General features: G+C 39.1%; 1 protein-coding gene across 2 annotated transcripts in view; it reads left to right on the top strand.

Moving 5' to 3' along the window:
• The window catches only part of SNX9 (sorting nexin 9), a 116,072-nt gene that overhangs the window by 79,106 nt on the left and 9,604 nt on the right, over positions 1 to 27,362 (top strand). For both annotated transcript variants that reach the window (XM_021670141.2, XM_064360513.1), the window contains exons 7-12: positions 2,358 to 2,442; positions 5,923 to 6,048; positions 6,166 to 6,283; positions 17,130 to 17,260; positions 22,648 to 22,751; positions 23,965 to 24,068. In XM_021670141.2, the coding sequence (XP_021525816.1) occupies positions 2,358 to 2,442; positions 5,923 to 6,048; positions 6,166 to 6,283; positions 17,130 to 17,260; positions 22,648 to 22,751; positions 23,965 to 24,068 (668 nt within the window). The remainder of the gene's footprint in view (positions 1 to 2,357; positions 2,443 to 5,922; positions 6,049 to 6,165; positions 6,284 to 17,129; positions 17,261 to 22,647; positions 22,752 to 23,964; positions 24,069 to 27,362) is intronic.

Raw genomic sequence — 27,362 nt, 5'->3', positions numbered from 1 at the left:
CATTCTCTGTTTTGTTAGTCAACTGTGTCTTGTTTCAGAGTCAAAGTTGAAGTTTTCAATAACGGTCAGTAGTGATGTGCATCATTGTCTGCTCTTCTTTAAATGTAAATATAAAGGATATTGAAAACTCATATAAATCAACCCCTTTTTGAAAACGAAGGAAGTAGAGAGAAAAATCAGTGGCCACATTTTCATGGCTGATGAGTGAGGTTCCAGCTCCTGCCTGGGGGTCTCTGACTCTGCTTTTTGGTGCGCTGCTCTGCTCGACCCTTGCTCTCTGATTTGCTCATAACCTTAGGCAAGTTTCATGACCTGTTGAAACCTCAGTTTGTCTCTAAAGCAAGGAGGTTGGTTTTAAGAATTCTTTCTGCTCTAAAGTATCATTCCAAGTTGAAACCACATTAAAGCAGTCCTAACTTGAACCTGTGCCTCTGAGGCATCTGTCTCTGTAGTGCTGTGAACAATTGAAAACCCTGTGTATTTGTGTTTAACTATACTAATGTATAAATGAGTCGCTTAAACTTAATTATAAAAAATGTTTTTAAGTATTACCACTTTTTCAGCAATTAATCCATTTTATATGACAGCTGTATTCTAGTCATGGAACAGAAACCTTATACTAGAAAAGGAGATCTGAAATTTAAATATACTTGAGCATTATAAGAATTCATCCTGGGCCAGGTGCAGTGGCTCATGGCTGTAATCCCAGCACTTTGGGAGACCAAGGTAGGCAGATCATGAGATTAGGAGTTTGAGACCAGCCTGGCCAACATGGTGAAACCTCAATCTGTACCAAAAAAATAAAAATTTAGCCAGGCGTGGTGGCGCGCCTGTAATCCCAGCTACTTGGAAGGCTGAGGCAGGAGAATAGCTTGAACCCAGGAGGCAGAGGTTGCAGTGAGCCAAGGTGGCACCACTGCACTCCAGCCTGGGTGACAGAGACTCCATCTCTAAATAAATAAGTAATTAAGTGTTCCAGGTCAGCCTGTTAATTCATTAAGCATTTAGTATGCTCCACAAACTCCTCCAGGTCCTGAAAACACAGTGTTTCGTCTGAGTGACTCTGGCTGCTGTAATAAACAGGTATAAATGGATAGTGGCAGTCAGGTGTGATGAATGGAATCACAAAATATGCTCAAAATGCCGGGAAAGCATGAGGAAGACTGTACCTGAGGCTGCAGGGAGTACTTCCAAAGAGAGGATGACTTAATCACCAGTGACTTAAATGTACTGAGTACACGCTAGGCTCTTTACATCAATCTTTAATTCCCTTATCACCTTAGAAAGTAGGCCATTCTGGCCCCATTCTTCCCACAAGGAGTTTGCAGCTCCTAAGGCCACCTAAGTGTTGGAATTGGAATTCAAACCACACGCCATCCAGCTCCGGACACCTCTGGTCTCTTGTATAAGTTGTGTTTTAAAGGAATGTCTAGAGAAAGGAGACTTGAGGGCAGTTAGTTAAGAATGCAGGAGAAGACATGGCCCCTGAGAGCATCACACTGGCCTTTGGCTTGACATGTGAATGAAAGGAGAAGCAGTGCGGCTGGAACTTCGTAGAAATAAGATTCCTTTTCTCATTGTAGATATTTTACTTCCTTTTTTTCTATTTACTTAAAAATTCAAAAACCCAAATTAATCTTGTCTTTTTCAGTAGCACTTTGGATAGTGGTCCCCAATTTTAGAAATGTCCTTTGGATACAGATTTCATTTCTGGAAATAGTCAAGTTTATTTAAGTTTTTGGGTCTTAAGTGACCTCCCTTACCCTCCCCATCTCACCCTCTAGCCAAATTTAGTGGTTGTACTTTGAGTCTCAGTATTTACTAAGGAGACTTGTTTTCTGCTGTCATGAACTGCTTCTGCAGTCAATTCCAAAAGAAACAAACACATACGCTGATGATCAGGACAGCCTCTTTGGGATAATTGTGGCCTCTGGAGTGAGCTTGTTGAAAGGCAACTTTAATTTGGATGTAGAAATGCCAGCAGGTGGCTGTTGCCCCCTATGGCCAACTCAGATTGGTGTGCTCACTACTCATTGCCCCAAGGAACTAGGGGACATATTTTCAGGTCTGCCCTTCACTCTCTGGGGTGACAGAATGTTTCAGATAACAGTCAAGCAAATAGAGCGCCTGTAAACATCACACCTTCTGGAGTCAAACTGGTCTCTTCACCAGATCAAGCTTAATTAAATGCCTAATTGGCCATTGTACAATCTGATTACATTAGGTTTCTTTTACCACAGTTTCCTAGCACCTGAAAGACAGGGCAAGGTCAAAACTGGTAAATTAAGTAAATGTGGATGGCAGTTGTAAAATTCTTGAAAGACTTAAGACTCACGAACATTTATATTCATGATTAGATTTCCTGGATTTGCAAAACCTGGCACGGAGCAGTATTTGTTGGCCAAACAACTAGCAAAACCCAAAGAGAAAATTCCCATCATTGTAAGTTTGTTCATTTTTGTTTACTTTCTTTCTGATTAAGCTCTTTCATAATACTGTACCTTAAAACTAAGTAGGTTATTCATCTTTTGGAAAGTATTTTAAATATAATTAATGCCCTAAGTAACTGATAAGATCTGTTAGTTTTGTAGTATTGAAGATAATTAGCACAAATTAATGTCATTATGTTGTTTATTCTTTATCTTTCAGACTTTTAGTATTGAACAAACAATACATACTGTTTTGATCATTTTTTTCTAAAGTGTCTTGAAGTGTATTTTACATACTGTTTTTCTGCCAGCCCTATATGTTTAATGAACTCAAGTCAAGTATTTACATTTCTTCCCTCGTAAAGTACATGTATGTTATTAGAATAAGGTGCCCTTTCAGGGATATTGGTAATAGTGTTTTTTTTCCAGTAAACCAGCTGTCAAATTGAGGTAAGGAGCTTCCAGATGGAAGCTGGGAGTTAAGGACATCATTAAGAATATCTGTCTTAAAATTCTGTGGTTATTGTATAATGTGACGCAAGCCCTTTGGTTTCATTCCACATTTTGATCAGTGATAGATTTTCTATCTAGGTGATATTTAGTTGTAGATTCCCAAATGAAATTCTGGAAAAGAGAACTGTTGCTATCTTCTGATCCTGTTGACTTAACCCTGTAACAGTCAGATTGGGAACAGGCGGAAGCCTTGAGTGTTCTCACCCTGGACTCAGTCAAGGATAAGGAAACATCTAGTCATACTCTGTAATCTTTGGAGACTTGATAAAATTGCAGGAATAGTGTTAGATTCTCTAATTATTTATCCCTACCTCTTTGAACTCTTGGAACTCTTCAGACTCAAGAGCTATATAACCAAGAGCCTTTGTTATGCTTTTTCCCTCAAAGCCAGTTTAGGGTAACTAACTTCTGAGTACTTACATTAAAGATTTTTTTCCTGTTTTCTCTGGACTTAAAAAAAAAAATGAACATGTACCATTATTCTTTTCATTACATTTAAAACTCTGCAAAATCAAGGGCTCACAGCTCTGCCTCAGATTCTTTGTCTCAAGCATGCAGTGGTGGTACAGAGCTAAGGGTCCCAGCCTTTCATTGACCTGCAAGTTTTAGGTAGAACTGGATCCATTAGTAGGCAGGTCTGCCTGTGTGGGCTTCTTACATGGAAAAAGCTGAGGAAAGCCACTGTGTCTTCAGGAGGTCCAGAGAAAGCAGAGACTCTCTTTGCTCTAAAAGTGCAGTAACCTTGCCCACTCATGAAACAGAGCCCCGTGAAACTGGGCCCTAGCCAAGCACAGTTGCCATGCTCAGCCCACTCACAGAGGGAGTTCCCAAAAGTCATCTCTGCAGCTTTCTGGTAGTTTCTTGTATCTGGGCTCTCTCTGAGGGCGTTACAGTCATTTTTTCTCAGAGATTTTCTTTTTAGTCTCTTTTTAAACTACTCTTATCCTTGGACTAGGACACTTTTCTGACCTAACAGACTCTGGACTTTTATATCCCAGTCCGGTTTTCCCGTCTTCCACTTAAATATAAATATAAATATATAGATATATATATATATATTTATTTATATTTATGGCCAGGTGCAGTGACTCACAGCTGTAATCCCAGCACTTTGGGAGACTGAGCTGGGTAGATCACGAGGTCAGGAGTTCAAGACCAGCCTGGCCAAGATGGTGCAACTTTGTCTCTACTGAAAATACAAAAATTAGCCAGGCGTGGTGGTGGTGCCTATAATTCCAGCTACTCAGGAGGCTAAGCAGAGAATTGCTTGAATCCGGGAGGTGGAGGTTGCAGTGAGCCGAGATTGTGCCACTGCACTCCAGCCTGGGCCAGAGTGAGACTCTGTCAAAATATATATATGTGTGTGTGTATATATATATATGGACTAAATATACTCTTTTTTTTTTCTTTTTATGTCTATCTGGCCTTGCCATTCTGAGGTCTCAACCTAAACAAATCTCTCTTCCTTCAGCCCAGTCTGTGTGATTTTTCTCATTTTCTTTTTACTTTCTTACTATACTTTTTCAAATCTGCAAGAATAAAACCTGTTCTATATATTATTCCATTCTCCTTGAATCTCTGAATGAATTCCCTTCCTAGAAATAGTGGTCCTTTTGCAGTTTATTCTATTCCTAGATTATAACTCAATTATTTTTCATTTTCAAGCCAAGAAGATAGGTAACATTCTCAGTATAATAAGGACTTCCATTGCTCTGAAATGTGCTTCGATAAGATCTGCTGTCCTACAGTCTGAATCTCTAGAATCAATCTGTCATTGTGATCAAAGTTTCTGAAATGAATGTGCCAACAAACAGCTTGAGACTGTTGGTGACTCAGGGAGTGACTCCAGGAGCTGTACATGAGCTCCAGCATCCAGATTCCTCTGCAGCTGCTCCCATGGCCTTGGATGTTGTTTTAAATAAGATGAAAAAACCAGGTTTGGGACAGCAGACCTGTTGTCACCTAGCAGTGCCTAGCAGAAACGATCCTCAGGCTCAAAACTTACACACGAGGTCTCTACATCCCCATTTGGAACTTAGCTGGTTTCCCTTCCTCTACATCCCCATTTGGAACTTAGCTGGTTTCCCTTCCTCACCTCCCACCGCAGCTAAAACCTCAGCTAACTAGTGTTAGCGTCACCTGAATTTTTGAACTTTTGCCCCTAGTCACAGATAGAAGAGAAGGCCAGTGGGAAAGGAATGGAGGCCTCCCCTCTTCGGGCAAGCCTTGCCCAGGTGGGTGTGATACCTGGGGTTGGAAGTGAGCCAGACCACTGTGCATAGGCACAGCAGTCCATGGAAAAAACAGCTAGCCTGGTTCTTGCTTTGAGACATAGTACCTCCACATGCCCCCCACCGCCCCCCTGCTCCTTGACACTAGTAGTAAAACAATGGCTCTCAGGCTCTGGCCAGTCTGATGAATCATTTCTGTGAGCCAAAACAGTGCTACTCAAAGTATGGTGCACAGACCAATTGTCCATCTGAAGACTGCTTGTTCCTGATCTACCATGAGATAGGTACAGAACATGAGAGTATTTAGAAAACTTGAGGGCAATTTGGTATTGTTGAAAAAACACAATGTGGTAATGTTTCACCAAACTATTAGTTTGTGATAGATTGCAAAATTTTAAAAGCTAGTTCTTCATCACATATAGCTTGTGACAGCTAGACTAGAAAGAGACAAAGAGACATTGTGTTGTAACCAGCACTCTCCTCGGGGGAGGGAAGCTGGTATCTTCTCCATGGGCTGAGCTACCCACATGGGAGCAGAGGGGTTGTACCACAGGTGTGTTCTTTAAACATAGTATCTAACAGGAACAGAAACCATTGAACCATTTATGTTGCTTCTCAAAGAGGAACAAGAATGGCCCTCCAAAGGACTTCTCATTCTGAAAAGAATTACTTGCTGATGTACATCAATTGTATTTATTATTTTTATTTTTCCATGTAACAAAATTACTTCTTTCTGGAACATTGCATAGGTTGGAGATTATGGCCCAATGTGGGTTTATCCTACCTCTACATTTGACTGTGTGGTAGCAGATCCCAGGAAAGGCTCCAAAATGTATGGTCTGAAGAGCTACATTGAATATCAGCTGACACCTACTGTAAGTGTCCACGTTATCAAAAGCAAAATCATGTTTGCATCCCCGATTGCAGCTTGCTGTTTTCTTCATGTTCTGGAGTTGGCATTGATAACTTTTTCTCTTCCCCTTATTTTGTAGAACACTAATCGATCTGTAAACCACCGATATAAGCACTTTGACTGGTTATATGAGCGTCTCCTGGTTAAGTTTGGGTCAGCCATTCCAATCCCTTCGCTTCCAGACAAGCAAGTCACAGGTGAGTGTGTTTAATACTAAACTCAGGATGACAAATAAAAAGACTCCAGTTAGATTATCCTTCTGTAAGTCAGTGATAGCATTTTACATCCTGTAGAGCAGCAGAATGTAGGAGTTGGAAACAGTAATTAAATTCAGCTATGAAGAGAGAACCGTAGCATTTAGTACATATATCTGGAAGTTGCCTGAACATCTAACAAGAACATTTAATGTGCAAATCAGAGGTCTTGGTATGTGTCTTGAATTCCAGCAGAGTCATTGTCTTCATTGCAGTACCCTTTCCTATAAAAGAAATATTTAAAATATTTAAATATTTCACATTTAAAATATGTGAAAAGGGACACCTGAAAAAATAGAAATGAATGATTCAAATAGCCTAAAAAGGAAATAAAAACATATGACCCACATACTGCAAACAGGTTATACAGTTGAGCTGCATCATTTCATTAGATGAGTGAGCGCTGGCCGGAGAAGCCACAGAGCCGTTAAGTGTTAATGAAGGAAGAAGCTGCCCCATTTTCTACTTAGATTATTACCCTCTCCCTTTTCTTATTTTTTAAAAGTGCCACATTCCCCCCCACCTCACCCCAATCTTTTGGTAAGTAACCCATGGTGTTACTAGAGCACCTTGTGGGTATTCAGGTAGAAAGGGTTTGTTTCTGTGTCTGGGAATTGTTTTTGTTTTTAATCTCCAGCCTAGGGTAGACTCTGGTACTCTGTGTAGGCACTCAGGGACTCAGCATGCGTGTGTTAAAATAAAGATTGTGAAGAAACAGACTTAAAGGTTAAGCAGAGTTTTAGTATATTGCTAGAAAATGTTCACATTCATGAATTGGTGAAAATAGAAAAGAGTGGACCGAGGTGAGAGGTCTTAAAAGATCAGAGCCAGAGAGGCCTGTAAGAGATGTGAAGGAGATGTGAAGAGGCTCACCTGAACCCAGGGAGAAGAAACGTGGAGGGGTGAAGGAAGGGTTCTTTCCCCAAAGGTCAGGGAAGACAGAGGCGGTGGAATTCTCACTGCAATCGCAGAAGTCGAGATAAACAGTTCAGGGAGGGCCTGCGACTTCACAGCCAGGTGGTGATGCCAGATGGAGACATGTCAGCACAGCGTGGGGTTTGCCCCACATGTGCCTGGACACTTCCGGAGTGCTTCTCGTCTGTCCTCACAGATAGTCGTTTTCATCTTCCCTTTACAGATGAGGAAAAGGAGATCCAGAGACATTAATCAGGTTCCCCTCTCTCTCGCCGAAAAAGGAATTTGAATCCGATCCCACAGCTTACTCTGTTCATATTAACATGTGGACTGACTAATCTTTCCCTAGAATTAGTATTCATACAATGAGTAAATTACTCTCCTTAAAACATTACTCTGTATTTTACTTTGTTTTATGTTTATTTTTCTCTGAAGTGTTTTGTGGAGATGGAAACTTTTGTTTTTGATTTTGATGTTTTTGGAAAACTTTTCAAAAGTTTCAAATTGTCATAGCAAAATGGAAAATGAGGCTGCACTGCTGAGTAGAGAAACACATCCCCACAGTCTCCTAGGTGACACTCGAGTGGTCCCTCATGGTGCTGGGGCCGTGGAGTGACAGCCAGACAGCCGTGGGCTGCTGCTGCCTTCTGCCCAGAGGTGCTGACTGCACTTCTACTTCTAACCCAGCTCAGACACTCCCTTTACCTCCTTTTGTCATCCTTACTGCTTTCCATCAGCTTTCTTTTTAAAAACACAGATTTCTTTCCATGAAAACTTCAGTTCTGCCTTTTAAAATTACAGACTGTTTCCTTGAATTTTGTACTCTCCTTTATCAACTTAGTTAGCACAGTGTGTGCTCCGTAGTGTTTAAATACATGGATTAATGGCCTATTTCAGGATTGTAGGAAATTCTCAATCTTTTAGATTTTAATACATTGTTTATTCTGAATCGGATAATTCAGTGCTCTTTTTTAAAGCTTCAGAGAGTCACGGTTCTCCTTTCATACTAAGGTTTGTTTAAAAAAAAAAAAAAGTTCAGGCGTGCAGCCAGGGTAATGCCATAGAAAAGCAAGAAAGCAGCAGCCCCTCGGTGTAAAGAAAGTTGAGCTTTGATTCACTGACTGGGATGTGAGCCAAGGAAGCCGAAGAGCACAGAAGGGTTCTATTCCCCTCTCACTTGTTTCCTCCTGCCTGTGATGCCTACAGATCATGATTATATAAGAACTCCCCTCTAACTTCACTACGGGAGAAAAAAAAAAGGAATGATTAGTAGATGATGCTATGGCATTGCTGTGGACCCAATAATTCATCCATGAAAAATGTACAGTTAAGATTTCTTTGTTTTGATATTATTGTTCTTTATGGAAATTATATTGAATGAATATGGTTTTATTCCTGGTACCAAACTGATATATTTACATACTTAGTGAAAACCTTAGTAAGGTTCGTTGAAAACAGGGAAATAAAAGTTCCTCCTTTTTTTTAATTCTCTGCAACTTGGTCTGAAAATCCTACCAAGCATAAAATTACATCTGAAGTCATAAGCTTAGAGATAAACCAGCTATGTCAGAAAAATTTTCACAAGAATAATTTTTCAATAAAACAAGAATCACTGAATTTCAACCAGTGATTGGATAATGAACTCTGGGTGTAACTCACCTGGCCATAATGGGGGAGTTCATTGTATCCCACGTTCATGCTGGCTTTCCAGCCAGGAGGTGGATTGTCGTCTTTCCAAGGCATGAGGCTTTGTTTCTGCTTAATCTACTCCTAGTAAATGCGAAGTTTGAAATGCCTTAGTACACAGACAATGTCTAGACTCATTGTTCTGTTCAAGTCTACTTTTTAGATAATAAAAGTTTTTGATATGTAGGTGCTTAATATCTATATTTTATTTACTTATTTCTTTATTTTTTATTTTGGAGACAGGGTCTCACTCTGTCACCCAGGCTGGAGTGAAGTGGCACTATCATAGCTCATTGCAGCCTTGACTTCCTGGACTCAAGCGATCCTCCCACCTCAGCCTCCTAAGTAGCTGGGTTTATAGGTACATGCCACCATTGCCTGGCTGTACTCATAATTTCTATTTAAAAAGTTCAGAGTTTTTTTTTTCATTTTATTTTTAAACTTATGTACAGTAAATTCACTCTTAGGTGTGCAGCTCTGAGTTTTAATAGCTACCACAGCAGTCTTACAACCACCACTACATTTCATGGTACAGAACAGTTCCGTCACCTCCCCAGGTTCCCTCGTGCTGCCCATTCCCCTAGTCTTAACCATGGCAACAGCTGATGTGTGCTTTGTGTTCATAATTTTGCCTTTTCTAGAGTGTCATTGTAAATGGAAGCATGCAGCATGTAGTCTTTTGATTGTGGCTGCTTTCATTTAGCATAACACATTTGCAATTCATCCATTTTGTTGTCGATAGTTTGTTCTTTTTATGGCCAGTAGTATTCCAGTGTTTAGATATACCATAGCTTGTTTATGCATGCACCCATTGAAGGCAATTATGAATAAAGCTTCCATAAACATTTGCATACAGGTTTTTATATGACCATAGTTTTCATTCCTTTTGGGTAAATAGGAGTAGAAAGACTGGGTCATTTGGCAGGTATGTGTTTAATGTTTAAGAAATTGCCAGACTGTTTTTCAAAGAGGCTGTACCATTTTGGAATCCTCAACAGCAGTGTATGAGAGTATCAGTAGTTCTGCATCCTTACCTGCACTTGACAGTGTCAGCTTTTCCTCATTTTAACCAATCTTACAGGTATGGAGCGTATCTCAGCGTGGTTTTGATTTGCATTTCCTGATGGCGTGTAGGATTGAGCATCTTTTCATGTGCTTATTTCCCATCTGTAGATCTTCGGTGATGAAGCCTCTGTTCAGATCTTGTGCTCATTTTTTATCAGTCTCTTTTTTTATTGTTGAAACCTGAGATTTTAAAAATATATGTATTCTAGACACAAGTTCTTTGTTACATTCGTGATTTGCAAATAACTTGTCACAACTGTGGCTTTGCTTGGCTTATCATTTTCTTTCTTTTCTTTTTTCTTTTCTTTCTTCAACAGGGTCTCACTCTGGTCACCCAGGCTGGAGTGTAATGGCACCATCTCAGCTTACTACAACCTTGACTTCCTGGGCTCAAGCAACCTTCCAGCCTCAACCTCCCAAGAGCTAGAACTATAGGCTCTCATCAGCACTGCTTGCTAATTTTTTGTATTTTTGGTAGAGACAGGGTTTCACCATGTTGCCTAGGCTGGTCTCGAAGTCCTAAGCTCAAGCAACCTGCCCACCTCGGCCTCCCAAAATGTTGGGATTAGAGGCATGAGCTACCACACTAGCCTTGTTATTTTTTAACAGTGCCTTTTGTGTAACAAAGGCTTTTAATTTTAATGAAGTCCATTGTATCAGTTTTTCTTTCATAGACTGTGCTTGAGTTGTCATGGCTAAGATCATTTCACATTTTCTTCTAAAGGTTTTATAGTTTTAGGTTTTCCATTTAGGTCGTTGATGGATTTTGAGGTTATTTTTGTATAAGGTGTGCAGTGTGGTGGAAGGTAGTGCATTTTTTTTCGCATTGAGATACCCAGTGGATCTCACACCATCTTTTGGAAAGACAGATCTGTTTTCCATTTATTAGAAAGATCTTTGTAAAAGAAAAAATCAATTGACTGTGTTTGTAGGTTTATTTCTGGATTCTGTTCTGTTCCTTTGGTTTATGTGTCCATTCTTGCGCCAATACCACACTGTCTTGATTTGTGTAGCTTTATGGTAAGTCTTTAAATCAGGTAGAGTGAATCCTCCAGCTTGGTTCCTTTACAAGATTGTTTTGGCTGTTCTTTTTCTTTTGCCTTTCCTTGTAAATTTAAATGTCAGTTTGTAGATATTTATAATTATGTTGGAATTTTTATTGGAACCACATTGATTCTGTAGATTAATTTTCACATCTTGATATCTCATCTTCTTATCCATGTATAGAAATATATTTGATTTTCATTCATGTTTTGTAGTCTTCAACATACAGATTCTGCATATATTTTGTTAGATTTATATGTGAGAATTTCAGGCCGGGCACGGTGGCTCACGCCAGTAATCCCAGCACTTTGAGAGGCCGAGGTAGGTGGATCACCTGAGGTCAGGAGTTCAAGACCAGCCTGGCCAACATTGTGAAACCCCATCTTTAAAAAAAATAATGATAATAATAACAAAAATCATCCAGGCATGGTGGCGTGCACCTGTAGTCCCAGCTACTCCAGAGGCTGAGGCAGGAGACTCGCTTGAATCCAGGAGGCAGGGACTTGGTCTCAAAAAAAAAAAAAAAAAGATTTCTATGTAAGAATTTCACTGGAGAGTTGTGTTATAAATGGTACTATTTGTTTTTTACATTTCTGTTTTCTAGTTGTGTATTGCACATAGAGATACAATTGATTTTTGTATATCCACCTTTTATCTGTGGCCTTGCTACACTCAGTAGTTGCAGGAGCTTTTTTGTGGGTATGGATTCTTTGTTTTTTTTTTCTGTTTTATTTTTTAATGTAGACAATTATGTCAGCTTGGAATAGAGAGTTTTATTTCATCCTTTCCAATCCATGGGCCTTCTATTTCCGTTTTTGCTTGATTGCACTTGCTAGGACTTCCTGTATGCTGTTGAATAGAAATGGTGAAAGCAATCATCTTTGCCTTATTCCAGATCTTAGGACAGAGCATTCAGTCTTTCACCACTATGTATGATGTTAGCTGTAGGTTTTTTGTTAGATACGCTTTTATCAAGTTAAAGAATTTCCCTTCTGTTTCTAGGTTGCTGAAAGTTTTCGTTCATGAATAGATACTGAATTTCATTTTATTTGTGTATCCATCGAGTGATTGTATGGCTTTTCTTCTGCTATTAATACAGTAAATCACATTGATCAGCTTTCCACTGCTGAACTAGCCTTATATGCCTGGAATAAACTTCCCTTGATGGCGATAGATTATTCATATATATTGCTGAATTCAATTTGCTAGTATTTGGTTGAGGATTTGGTTCATGATGATGATTAGTCTATAGTTTTCTTGTAATATCTTTGGTTTTAGTATCAGGGCAATGCTAGTCTCATAGGATGAGTTTGGAATTATTCCCTTCCTTTTTATATTCTGGAAGAGATTGATACTGTTCTGTAAATGTTTGATAGAATTCACCACTGAAATCTTCTGAACCTGGAGTTTTCTTTGTGGGAAGTCTTTAACTATGATTTAATTTCTTTAATATATGTAGGACTATTCAGGCTATCTCTTCTTCAGTGAGCTTTGGTAGCTTGGATCCTTAAAGGAAATTGATTTATTTCATGTAAGTTGTTAGACATGGTTTTAGAGTTGCTCGTCATAGTTCTTTGTACTTTTAAAGACATTAGGGTCTGTAGTGATACATACTGCTTCATTTCTGATTGTTATCATTGTTACCTCTTCTTTCTTTGGTTTTATTGAAATTTCTCTTTTCTGTTGTATTGTTTTCTGTTCTTTTATCATTTCTCTCCATCTGCTTGATTTGAGTTTGATTTCCTCTTTTTCTAGTTTCTTAACATAGAAATTTAGATTATTGTTTTGGATATTTCTCCTATCACAGGCATCAAGTTTTCCTCTAAGCACTGCTTTTGCTGCATTCCATAAAGTCTGATATATTGAGTTTTCATGTTCATTCAGGTTCAAAACATTTTCTAATTTTTCTCATAAGTTCTTATTTGATCCATGAGTTATTTAGAAATATACCTGTATCTCAGTATCCTTGGGAATTGGTTCCAGAAGCTCCCACAGATACCAGAATCCATGGATGCTCAAGTGCCTGATATAAAATGGTGTAGTATTTGCATATAACCTGTGCATATCCTCCCATATATTTTAAATCATCCCTAGATTAATTATAATACCTAATACAATGTAAATGCAATGTAAATCATTATTATACTATATGGTTTTGAGAATAATAACAAAGAAAAAAGTCCATACATATTCATTACAGAAACATTTTTTTTTCCTCAAATATTTCCAATCTGAGGTTGGTTGAATCCATGGATGCAGAGCATGGGGATACGAGAACCAGCTCTGTTTTTAATTTCCAAATATTTGGCTCTTTCTCAGATTTTTTTCTTTTGACCTCTAGTTTTATTTTATTATGTTCAAAGAACATACTTTGCATGATTTTTAGTCCTTTTACATTTATTGAGACTTGTTTTATGGCTTAGCATATGGTCTGTCCTAGAGAATATTCCATGTGTGCTTCAAAAGAATATATGTCTGTAGCAGTTGGATGGAGCACTTCATTCATGCCAGTTAGGCTGGGTTGATAGTGTTATTCAGGTTTCTATATCCTTGCCAGTTTTCCTTCTAGTTCTATCTATGAGTATCGGGTGTTGAAATTTAACATTATTATTGGTGGACTATCTCTCCTTTTAATTCTGTCACTTGTTTTGTGTATTTTGAGGCTCTCTTGTTAAGTAGACATACAGTTTGTAATATCTTCCTGATGTAGTGATTCTTTTATCAAGACATGTCCCCCATTGTCTCCCGTAAGATTTTCTGTGTTAAAGTGTACTTGTCTAATACTAATATAACCACTCCACTTCTCTGATGGTTACTGTTTATATGGTATATTTTTTTCTCATCCATTTACTTTTAGTATATGTTTCTCTTTGAAACTAAGCTATTTCTCTTATAGGCAAGATAGTTGGATCTTACTTTTTTTATCAAGTCTGACAATCTCTGCTTTTGATTGGGGTTTTTAGGCCATTTGTATTTAATATAATTATTGACATGGTTAGATTCACATTTGCCATGTTGTTACTTGTTTTCTGTGTCTTGTTTGCTTCTTTTTCCTCCTTTACTGTCTTTCCTTTGTGTTAAATAAATATTTTACAGTATATCGTTTTAATTCCTCTCATTGTTTAAACTAAATTTTTAAAGTTATTTTCTTAGTGGTTTTCCTAAGGGATATAATATGCATCTTTTTTTAACATCATAATACACTTTAGATTAATACTAATTCCAGTAAAATATGGAAACTTTTCTCCTACATAGCTCTATTTCCTTCTCTCATTTATGCTATTGTTTTCATGTGTATTACATCTGTATGTTATGTATCCAACAATAGAGTGTGATAATTACTGCTTTCTTCAGTCTTGTTTCTTTTAAAGATGCTAAGGAAACAAATTGGAAAAAATATATCTGTAGAGTCTTTTACATTAACCCTTATATTTCTGGTGCTGTTTATTTCTCTCTGCAGATTCAAGTCACCACCTTTAGTAATTTCTTTTTAGCCTGAAGGACTTCCTTTAATACTTCTTATAACACAAGTCTGTTATCTGCGAATTCTCTCATTATTTATCTGGGTATGTCTTTATTTTTAGTGGATAGTTGTACTGATCTGGCTCCATTATGTCAAACAGCAAGTCAGCTGTTAATGCTGTTTATCTCACATGCCTGCACCACTACACGTGATCAGTTGTTTTTCACTTGCTGCTTTCAAGGTTCTGTCTTTGTCTTTCAGTAGTTTAACTGTCATATCTAGTTGTGAATCTCTGTATCCTACAAATACAGACTGTGTTGAGGTTTGTTGAGTTTCTTGGAAGTATACATTAATTTTCCATCAAATTTGAGGTGTTTTCTGCCATTATTTCTTCAAATATTTTTTGTCTCACTCTCTTCTTCCTCTGGGATTCTCATTACAAGTGTTTGGTGTGCTTGATGGATTCTAAGGTGTGTTCATTTTACATTTCATTTTTTTTCTCTCTGTTCTTCATATTCTGTTGATCAATCTTCAAATTTGCTGTTTTTTTCTTCTATCTTAAACCTTCTGTTGAGCCTTATCTGCAGTGAATTTTTAATTTTAATTACTATACTTTAAACTCCAAAATTTCCTTGTGATTCTTTTTTGGTAATTTATTTCTCCTTGAAACTCTGTGTGTTGATCCTCTGTCCTATTTTCTTTAATTTTTTAGATTTCCTTTAGTTTTTCAAACATCTTTATAGAATCTGCTTTATCTGCCATGTTCTTTTTTTCTGCTAAATTCAACATCTGAGGATACTCAGAGATAGTGTCTATCGACTGCCTGTTTTTTCTCAGTATGGGTCATATCTTGCTATTTCTTTGCATGTCTCTTAATTTTTTGTTGAAAACTGGACATTTTTGAGAATATATTTTAGCAACTCTGGATTCTGAGTTTACCTCCCTGAAGGTTGTTTCTGCTTTTTATTTGTTGGTTAAGTAACCTGCCTAAGATTACATCTCTGAAGTCTGTCTCCCTGGCAGTTCAGTTATTGCTATGTTTGTTTGTTTATTTTTATTATTTTTACATTGCCTTCCCAGGGTTTGCTCCTGTGTCTTGTGTGGATTGGTAGTAAGCGTATGATTGATTGACAGAGGTTGTGCCCAACCACCTCAAGCCAATAAGGCTTCTGTTCTCTATTGATTTAACTAACTTGATGTAACTCATCCAAAGCTTAGGTCATTTTCATGTTGCCCTGGCTTTTACTTTCTACCAGACCCTTTTGTGTCTCCTTTACTTGTCTGTATAGCCTCAGAGTTGGTCAGGATTGTGTGCCTGGCCTGGACCGTCTCTGGTCTCCCCTGTTGATGCGCACAGCCTCAGCCTGGGATTTGCATAGTTCGACCTTGGCTATCAGGGCTGTTGGCCCTCCCCATTCATCTGTCTCTGAGATTGTCACTGCCACTGACACCACCATTGAACATGGGCATCTCCCATCACTCCAAATCAAGTGAGCCTCCTGCCCTGCTGGAGAAGCTGCAGCTGCCCATCTTCACAGCCCACTCCACCCTAATGGTACCTCCATGTTGAATACGTGTGAGGTGGGTTGGCACACAGGCTGCAGGTCCAGGGGAGACGGGAGCAGCCTCCCAACAACACAGATTTCCACCGTTGTCGCCTGAAGTTCAGTTCTTCAAGCACACACACTTCTCAGATGGCCTTTTGCCTTTTGTTGATTTCTAGAGCACTGATTCGGTTGTTTTTGTCAATGTTGTTCAGCTTTGAGTTGCTTTTGGGGAGTAGGGTTAGTTCATCTCTCTAGGCCATAGCTGGAACTTCTATCACTAGAAACCTTTGAACTAATGGTAATTTTTGTTTGTAGGTCTATAGACATTCTCGGTGTTCACTTGATGTTTGTTATGCCAGCCTTGTCAAGCTGACTTTCTACTTTTAAGACAGGAAGAACCACTCATTAAACTGTTTCAGTATGGTCCTAAGTTCTGGAATAGCAGCTTACATTATTGCATTCATGGAAAAATTCCTTTGCTATTTCAGCTTAAGTAATTTAAAATACATGGAGGAAAAAAGCTACAGCCTTGGGTTACTTTTCATAATGCTAAATTTAAACTTGTATATATGTAATTTATATTGCATTTTGACACATTTTTATAATATGGAAATATCACATAGTTTGTAAGAATTACATGAAATTCCACTTAGCACTCCTTTCTTGCTTATAGGACTTCATGTGGCCACACAGAAACTGGCCTATTCACTTACAGGAAAGACACAGGTTTTCATGTTGAGATAAGATTTAATTTTTTTTTAGTATTTCAGGGGTACTTGAAGAAAATAGCACTTTGAGGCTGTCATTATTCTTGTCACAAAGGGTTTGTGAATATGTTAAATTGGATTACATTCTTGAAAACTGAAGTCTGTTGCATCTTACCTGTGGGTCTTTGGGCATTCATTGTGTTGCTTGTTTTTTAGATTGGTGAAAAATCACCATGGTATACTTTTTGCTGAATAACTTTCTACCAAGTAGCCAGTAGCCATAGAAATGGTTTTTCAGTTACAGTGTGAACAGTAATTCATTTTAGACAAAGTTGTATGTCAGTCTTCTGTGTCTCTTGTAGGTCGCTTTGAAGAGGAATTTATCAAAATGCGCATGGAGAGACTTCAGTCCTGGATGACCAGGATGTGTCGCCATCCAGTGATCTCAGAAAGTGAAGTTTTCCAGCAGTTCCTAAATTTCCGAGATGAGAAGGTAGGACGTTGTATTAATGTGGCATCAGAGAATATTGAGAGTTACATTCACACCAAATTTATTTCTGAAAGGAGTTAAAATTTGTTGGTTAGTTATTTCTCACTTCCTCCACTGACAGTGAGGGGACAGAAACCTAAATCCCCACCATAGGAAATTTGTCATGTTGTGTGAAGAGCTGCCTGCCAGAAGGGCTTCCCCCTACACTGGGAATGGGTTAGCTCAGGATGGGCAGGGGCAGGGTGAAGGATGTAACAGGGTCAGCAGTTTTTCCCTAGATGTTTATAAAAATAGGAGGATAGGCCCCTAACTCTGAAGGTATTAGCAGCATGAAGTGAGGGGAGGAGTGAACACTTTTCCCAGTCATGCCGCCCTTATACGATGTAATAGCATGATGACAGGAAAGGGAGAGGCAGAGATGAGCTGTTCTTCCCAGATCCAGGCCATTTTCATCCCTGTAATGGTGAGTCCAAAGTCAATGCTGGCCTCTCTCTCTGCCCGCCCCTGTGGCCAGTTAGCCTGCCAGTGGTCATCTGTTTTTCATTAAAATCAAGGAGAAGTTGGCTGCCTGACATCTCATAATTGGAAATAGTTTTCTTTCTCAGTAAGCATTTACTATACTCCTTATTGTATCATTTTATTCTCTAAAGATGTTTCTTCCACAGTTTCTCTCAAAAAATACTACATATCTTAGAAATGCCCTAAAGAATAAAAGCAGGAGTTGGCTCAGAAGCCACAGCAGACGCTAAAGCTCACAAGCCACAGCAGATGCTAAATACATTATCAACCTGGGAAATAAGTTCTGAAGCTGTTTTTGTCTTTAATCAAATAACAGAATATCATACACCCTCTTGGAATTTTGAGAGGTTTACTTGCTGAACTTCTTTGTAGTACTCTTCCCTTGTTGAAGTGAACACACAGTAAGTTTTAAATATTAGGGCTGTGTCTCCTTGTCTTTGTGAATTTGTATATATCACAGGTCTCTCACCATGTCTTACGAATTTGTATGTATCCATGGTGAGATAGGATACTCAGTCACCCTATATATGTCATGTAGCTATTTAGTAGTAAAACTAAGTTATTTGAATTCAGTAAATGTTTTGTTACTTTGTAGTTACAGAAACTACAGGGAACTGTCTCCAAGTTTGTTGCCCTCCTGGTTCCCACAGTGCCTTAACCAGGGCTTATTTGATAGATTTTCCGAGGATTTGATTTAGAAAGCACTTCTGAAGGTCATGTTTTATGCATGGTGGAGTTTAAGAATAATAAATCCTAGACATTGGTTGTGTTGTTTTGTTTTAAATGACTGCCACCTTCAAAGAGTGATCAACTTGTCATACAAGTGGTATGAGAGAAAAAAGAAAGAACTTGGAATCAGGGCACTTGAGTTCTAGTCTTAGCTCCACTTTTAACTGCCTCTGTGATTTTAGTGAAGGTGTTTGATCTCTTTGGTCCAGAATTTCCTTACTTGCTAAGTGGCAGTGTAGAACTACATAGAAACTATGATTCTGTGGTAAGTAGCGGCTTATGTAAATAAATGGTGGACACAGAAACCCCCAAAGAATCTACAGAGAAATTATTAGAAATAAGTGGTTAGTAAGGTAGCTGGATACAAGACATTGCATATTTATCAGCAAAAACAGAAACTGAAAATCTAGGGGAAAAAAATCTAGTTTGATGTCATTTGATACTATAATAACATCAAAAGTATCACATATCCAGGAATTAATACAAGAAAATGCATAAAAGAGCTACATAGAAAACTATGAAACATGATTGAGAAAAATAATAGATGTAAATAAGTTTTCTAATACTGTGTCTCATGGACTGAAAACAATAAAGATGTCTTATGTAGAAAATCAGAATGCTAAGAATAGCCAGGATGCTCCTGGGAAAGGATGAAGTAGGAGGAGAACTTCACTGCGTATCAGAACTCATTGTGAAGCTAAAAATTGTAAAAGCATGGTGTTGGCATAAGGCTAGACAAACCAACCAGTGGGGCAGAACAGAGTAGACACTTGATCTGTGACAAAGATGGCACTGAGCACAGCAGGGAAACGATAGTCTTTCCAGTAACTGGTGCTGGATCAGTTGGATGGCACATCGCGGGGAAATGAAATGTGCTCACTACCACTACAATCTGCAGTTGATTTTATTAGGGCTGTTACTGATACTATGTTTTTAAAACATGACCCAGGCGAGTTGCGATGGATCACTTGAGGTTAGGAGTTCGAGACCAGCTTGGCCAATATGTCGAAAACCTGTCTCTACTAAAAATACAAAAATTCGCCAGATGTGGTGGCACACACCTGTAATCCCAGCTACTTGGGAGGCTGAAGCAGAAGAATTGTTTGAACCTGGGGGTGAAGGTTGCAGTGAGCCAAGATCGTGCCACTGCACTCCAGCCTGGGGAACAGAGCAAAACTCTGTCTCAAATATATATACGTGTGTGTGTGTGTGTGTGTGTGTGTGTGTATTTGTGTGTGAATTATATTTGAAATTAGCTTTAAAGTAAGAAAAAACATCCCAGAGGTAGAATGGAGGAGAGTACCTATGAAACAAGATTGGCACCTCCCGGGGAACAGTGGTGCCTGGGTGGCTTTTCCCGTGGCCACATGTGCTGAAGGTTGAGCTGTGGATCTCCTGTGAAGTCACAGCAGACAGGCATTTAGAAAATTTCTTTCACTCTTTGAGTATTGGTTCAAAAGAAAGCACCCAAAACTATAGCCAAAGGAGTCATTATACTTCCAGAAAAATCTCAAAAGTATTGCAAGCAACAGTAGTAGCTATTGGATCAGACCTTAAAGGTAAGGGTGGAAAGACTTAACCAGTTAGCTTGAAAGTTAAAGTTCTCACAGAATATGGAGGCACCAAAGTAGTTCTAGATAAGGGTCATTTCTTATTTAGAGGTGGTGCCATTCTTGGAAAGTGTATAAACCGAAGTAAGTCCCTACTGAAATGGCATCACATGCAGCTGCCTATGCCATCACAGCCGAAAGACTTCCTCATGTAAATGACTTCCATATCTCTTATACTAAACTATTAATATTAAAAAAAGATTGGCAAAGTGTTGATAATTATCGAAGCTGAACCTGTAGGAGTTTATTATACTTTTCTCTTTTGTATATGTTTGAAAGTTTTCATTGTATAAAGTTGTTTTGAAAATGACTTCCACGTGATTCTCAGATCTAAATGTGAAAAGCAGCACAGTAATGCTTACAGAAGATAACATAGGATAACATCCTCGTATCCTAGAGAGCAGGGAAGTATTTCTGAAATATGACATGAAAAAGACCATGCAGGAAAGACATGGATAGACTACATTAGAACTTTTTTTTTCAGCAGAGCCATTACAAGCAAAAAACATGCTACTGAGTAGAAGGTACTTGCAACATATATAAGCAATGAAGGGCTAGATTTTAGAATATATGAAAACATCGATAGGCCCAGTAGAAAATAGGAGATTTGATAATGTACTTCATAAAATAAGGTGTCTGATCAATAACATGTATAGGAAAGTACTTAATCTCATTAGCAATCAAGAAATACAAATTAAAACCCACAGCAGGATACCACTACACACTCGCCAGAATGGCTAAAACTGATCAAACCAAGTGTCATCTTGGTGCGGTGAGATGCTGCTGGGACACATAACCTCTTGGGGGAAATTGGTAAGACTAGTTTGGAAAAGTTTGGCATTTACTAAGGTTGAACCCCTCCTATGACCCGGCATTTCCACTCCTGGGTATATGCTGAATAGAAATGCATGCACACAGACACCAGGAGACAGGTACATAACAGCATATTCATAACTTGATAAGGGTGGCCACCAGTAGTGGAACGGATAAATAAATTGGGGATTCCTCATACAGTAGAATATTATACAGCAGTGAAATGAATGAACTATAGTTCTACACAAGAATGTGACTGTAGTTCCTAACCAAGATTGAGCAAAAGAAGCCAGATGCCAAAGAATGTGTTTATAGGGTTCGTTGCTAGCTTGAAAAACTAGCAAGACATGTCAGGATGCATGCTTAGGTGCTAAAACTCTAAACAAAGTATCTTAGTCTGTTTGTGCAGCTGTAACAAAATACAAAACACTTGAGACTGGCTAATTTATCAAGAACAGAAATTTATTTCTCACATTTACAGAGGCTGGAAGTCAAAGATCAAGGCACCAGCATTTGGTGGTCGGTGAGGGCTGCATCCTCCAAAGGGGAGAAATGCTGAGTTCCTACATGGTGGAAAGTGGAAGAGTAAAAAGGGACAAATTTCCTCCATCAAGCCCTTTTATGAGGACGCGAATCTCATTCCCAAGGGGAGCAGCCCTCGTCACCTTATCACTTCTTAAAGGCCACACCTCTTCATATTATCACATTGGCTATTAAGTGTCAAAACATGAATTTTGGAGGGAACACATTCAAACCATAGCAGAAAAGCAAGGAAATGAAAACCATACGAGAAGGATTATTAGTTACCTTTGTGTGGGGGCGGGCGAGGAGGTAGCAGTTCTTAGGGAAAGGACAATGAGGGGGACTTTTGGAAGGGAGCTCTTTGCTCCATCTTGGACTAGGTGGTTGTTAGGCAAGTCTTCATTTTGTGACAATTCATTGCACTGGATATTTTTGCTTTGGGTACCCTGTGTGTGTGTATACCTTAATATGTTTTTTAAAAAATAGGTCATAATACTGGTTTCTAGCTTACATTTTAGAAAAGCATTTACCTTTTTAGAAAACAGTTAACCTAAACATTTGAGGTACTTAAGTCAGAATGCATCAGGTGGGCCGAGCGCAGTGGCTTATGCCTGGAATCCCAGCACTTTGGGAGGCCAAGGTGAGCAGATTGCTTGAGCCCAGTAGCTCCCGACCAGCCTGGCTAACATGGCAAAACCCCATCTCTACAAAAAATACAAAAATTAACCAGGCATGGGGGCGTGTGCCTAAAGGCCCAGCTACTTGGGGGTCTGAGGTGGGAGGATCACTTGAACCTGGGAGTTCAAGGGTACAGTAAGCTGAGATCACACCACTGCACTCCAGCCTAGAGGGCAAAGTGAGACTCTTTCTCAGGAAAAAAAAAAAACAAAAGTATGGGGTGTTTCTGTTTGCCGTGTTTATGTAGGTAGCCACTGGAAAGGGAACACAACTGAATCAGTTCATTCTCAAAAGACTTGGTCCCACAAGGGCCGTTCTGTGGCATGACACTGTTCATGCCCTGAGATGACATTTGGGCTATAAAGGTATTTAGCCCATGGTGCAGAGGGAGATAGAGTGGGAGCTGCTTCCTGAAAATTAGAAAGACAAAGTTGATCAGTGAACTGGTCCTGTTTGGGAATTTTGGAGACCAGTTTGACTGTGCTCTCCACTTAAACCTTACCACATTCTCATTTACAGGAATGGAAAACTGGAAAGAGGAAGGCCGAGAGAGATGAGCTGGCAGGAGTCATGATATTTTCCACCATGGAACCAGAGGCACCTGACTTGGACTTAGTAGAAATGTGAGAGGCGCTGCCAGGTTTTCCTTTTTCTCAATCCGCAACCTCCTCCTTTGGCTTTCAGGCCTCAGCCAGGATAGCTGCAGCTGAAACTCAAATTGTCAGACTAGAGTTTTATGAAATGAGCGGGATTTGTAGTCCAATGACAAGGGAAATATCGTTTGTACATAGAAGTACTGTCTTTCTAACCATAACATCAGATTAAACTTCTTTCTTTTACCTTGAAGCCAGTGACTTTGTAGTTGACGGTGTTGAGTAGCTGTTTCCAATAGTGTGATGAAACCAAGCAGCACGGAACCACCTAAAACCCACACAGTATTCAAACAGTAAATCTCTTCGAACATGGCCTTGAGGAGGCAGTCTTTAACCTGTTTTTTCTGTATGGTTTTTTTTCTTAATCTATTGATTTTAAATATTTAGTTTTTAAATACAGGCTCAGTTGAAACTTTGGAGTAGTTCCTTTTCTATTAAGGACTTAAAAGAAATTTGTGTTTTTTAATTTTAAGCTTTTTTATCATTAAATTATTGCATATGTGTTACCAAAAGTGTAGACAAGAAACACACACACACATAAACAACCCTTCAACCACCCAGAGAGAAAATCAGTGTTAATATGTTAGTGTATAGTCTCCCAAGTCCTCCTCTGTACACAATTATAGGAAAGATTTTTTAAACAAAAATGACCTCACACTATCCATTTTGTTTTATAATCTGCTTTTTTCATCTAACAGTATATTGTGATCTTTTCAGATTGGTAAATACACTTTGACATCCTTATAAAGAACTGGTACCTTTAGGGTCACTTAGCTGATTATGCATCCAGGTTATTGTCTATTTCATGGAGTACTTGGAATGAATGACCAGCTGGCATTAGCAACCCCCGTTATTCTTTTATAGATTTGATGGTCCTTCTAGTGATTGGAATTTTACTAAATGAGATATTCAAGAAGTTATTATTTTATTTACTTTAGAATAATTATAATTCAAATTCACAAAGAATTGAAGAAGAAAGGAAGCAAAGTTAAAATAATAACTGCTTTTTAAGTAGTTCTTCAAATGTCTGCATCAAGCCTGTATTTAAGGCTAACTTAGTGCCAGGGGAGTTGTTACCATGCAGGAAAACAAGTGTCTGTGGTTATGTTTGGCCTACATGTCCCCGATCGACAGCAGTGCTGTTTCTCCTGCTCATGTGACTGATGGCTGCCTTTACCCACAGAGAGCAGAAGTGCGAGGCCGTCGGGAAGTTCACCAAGGCCATGGATGATGGCGTGAAGGAGCTGCTGACCGTGGGGCAGGAGCACTGGAAACGGTGCACGGGGCGTAAGTCCACTCCTCACAACCGACTGGGCTTGTAGGTGGTGATGCAGGCTCAGTTTTATGTCCCTGATCATAGAGGGGAACCTGATGCCTTGAACAGAAATGTATTTGTTGGATGGCAGTAATGTCCCTCCTGTGACTGCTTAACCTCACTTCACCCAAGTTAAACCACAAAAAATTGACTAACAAAGCCAGGTTAAGAAATCTCATAAGGAACACCATGTTCACTTAATTAGGTCCAGTAATTTAGGGCTTTATAATCTTTGGAAATTTAATCATTTTTGCCTGTTTTGAGAGTGCTTGTCATTATTCTTAGTCTCATTTTATTTTTAATCTTCATTTGGTAAGATGTTGTATATTTGACTAAAGCCATAATTTTTAGGAAAAAAAAAAGTAAGTTAGTCATAGAAAATATGTCAGAGCAGAAGCACTGCCAAGGGGAGGGTGAGTGTCACTATGAGTTCCAGCTTTCTGCCCACTCTGCCGTGTCCCTGAGAGCTTCCTGCCTCCCTCTTTTTCCTTTGTGTGTAGGCTGCGGTTCTGCTGAACGTTTTTCCTGTATTCCCCAGAACTATGCAGCTTGGTCGCCACACATGTGGCCCAGGATAGAAGAACAGTCACGGGCTGCTGCCTTGTTACCCCCTCAGGCTCAGAGGCTGCAGAATGACTTGTCAGGCCCTGAAATGCTGGGATCGCACTGCTGTTGAACACACAGATGTCTTTGACTACCATAGAGTACTAGGACTTTTCTCTTCTTTCTGTCTGGTCTGCCCATATTGCTATGTCTCAACCTCTGGAGAAAAGGGACTTCTAATCTATCACTAAGAATTTACTGGCCTTCACCTCCTAACGCTGTACAGAAATATTGGTTATATTCCATTTAAAAAAATTTAAATGGCTTATATTTTGAATTACGAGTAATATATATCAGCCCTTTGATGCTCAGCAGAGGAAAAGGATCTGTTAATTTTTTTTTTTTTTTTTTTTTTTTTGAGACGGAGTTTCGCTCTTGTTACCCAGGCTGGAGTGCAATGGCGCAATCTCGGCTCACTGCAACCTCCGCCTCCTGGGTTCAGGCAATTCTCCTGCCTCAGCCTCCTGAGTAGCTGGGATTACAGGCACGCGCCACCATGCCCAGCTAATTTTTTTTTTTGTATTAGTAGAGACGGGGTTTCACCATGTTGACCAGGATGGTCTCGATCTCTTGACCTCGTGATCCACCCGCCTCGGCCTCCCAAAGTGCTGGGATTACAGGCGTGAGCCACCGCGCCCGGCCTGTTAATTTTTTTTTAAGGTGGGGGTTTTTATACTAAAGGAAAACAGTCAGAATTTGAAATCCAATAATAATTTTAAAGAGCAGGAAACTACATGTGGAATGACTCGTAGATGAATTAGTAAGATAGCACAGGAAAGACAATGGCAATATTACTATTTATTCAATCCGGATCTGAAAATCCAAAGCCTTACGTCAGGAGTCAGCAAACTATAGTCTGAGGGCCAAATCTGGCTTGCCACCTATTTTGTAAATAAAGTTTTATTGGAACACACCCATACCCATTTATTTATATATTGTCTTTGGCTACATTTGTGTCATAATGGTAGAGTTGAGTAGTTTCAACAGAAATTTGTGGCTCTATAAAGCCTAAAACGTTTACTATCTGGCACTTTGCAGAGGAAGTTTTCCAGACCCTGCCTTACCTCAACCATTGGCCAATGCTACTCTACCTCTTCTTCTACCAGCAGCAATACCAGTACCAGTGGCACTTTGCCATCCACATATTATCTTATTCCAACAAAACTTGTAGCATACCAGCTGTTTGTGCTTGAGATGCAGACACCAGGAATAACAGTTGTTTCTTTCCCATAGCAAGGAAACATGATGCTGTATCCTAAATACATAGAATTAGCCCTGAGAAAATAATGTATACAAATACAGCATCTAGAAAACAAAACCTGTGTCAAGACAGGTCACAGAGGATGACTCATGAACGAAAAGCAAAGTTGACATTGTTCTGTAAAGCAGAGGTCCCCAATCCCCAGGCCATGGACTGGTACATGGACCATGACTGCACAGCAGGAGGCAAGTGAAGCTTCATCTCTATTTATAGGCATTACCGCCTGAGCTCTGCCTCCTGTCAGATCAGCGGTGGCATTAGATTCTCAGAGGAGTTCACACCCTATAATGGGCCGCACATGCAAGGGATCTAGTTTGTGAGCCCTTATGAGAATCTAATGCCGGATGATCTGAGGTGGAACAGTTTCATCCCCAAACCATCCCCCCAGCCTGCTGTCTGCCTGTGGAAAAGTGTCTTCCATGAAACCAGTCCCTGTTGCCAGAAAGGTTGGGGACCGATCCTGTAAAGTAAGAATGAAGGAATTCTGTTTTAAAGGCAGTGAATTAATTTTGACTGTAAACTCTTACAAGACCATCATAACACATCATTTAAATCTGTATGCTCTTTGAAAGCCATTTTTCCTGAGTGCAAATTTTACAACCCCATTTTTTAAGGATATCACAAAAATTTGGAATTATGGTATCTTTTAAAGAATTAAATCCCTTATGTCTAATATCTGATCAACTCTATGTCATATGTAATCCACAAGGCTAAATGTAGAAAGAAAATCCTGGCTTCAGGCTACTCTTTTGTGGGATGGAGAAAGGGATTGAGGCGCTTTGTTTAGGATTTGACTCAGGCATATCTCCTTCTCTTTCTCAAAATAGCTCTTTAAAATTCCTAATGTGTAAAATGAAAACTCTAGCACACACTCTGCATGGTGAACCACATGCCAGGTGTCTTCAGCCTCAGGTAGAGAGGCAAAAACAGGTACTGCAGGGTGGACAATTTATTAAATTAACTGATAGAATTTTATTAAGCTTATGTAATTTGGATTCATATTTCCTGATAACTGCAGTTTATAGAACTTACTTCATATGTCTCTGGCCAAAATATTTTTTAAAGAAACATTAAGTTTAATTTTTCTCCTTTAAAACTGCAATGAGTCTTTAAATGCAAATAATGGTTTCTTTTGAAAGGCTACATTTAAGGGGACTCTGTACAAATGCAAAGAAAGTAGCCTCAGGTGCAGAGACTCTTGGGAATTCTCCAAAGTGATGCTAGAATTTTAGCACCTTAAAAAGAAACCTTATAGGTCATTTAGTGAAATCATCTCATACAGATGAGAAAACTCAGACCCCTCTTCTCTGGTCTTGCAAAGTTTGACTGTTGTATTTTTCTCCACACCTTGTTGGTTTCAGTCTTTGGTGGTTATGGTTTGCAAATGGTCATTTATGCATCC

Source organism: Aotus nancymaae, unplaced genomic scaffold (assembly GCF_030222135.1).
Source record: "Aotus nancymaae isolate 86718 unplaced genomic scaffold, 86718_ANA_hifiasm-v0.15.2.pri h1tg000040l, whole genome shotgun sequence".
Taxonomy (NCBI): Eukaryota; Metazoa; Chordata; class Mammalia; order Primates; family Aotidae; genus Aotus; species Aotus nancymaae.
Note: the sequence above shows the minus strand (reverse complement) of the source record. Positions and strands in the feature narration are given on the sequence as shown.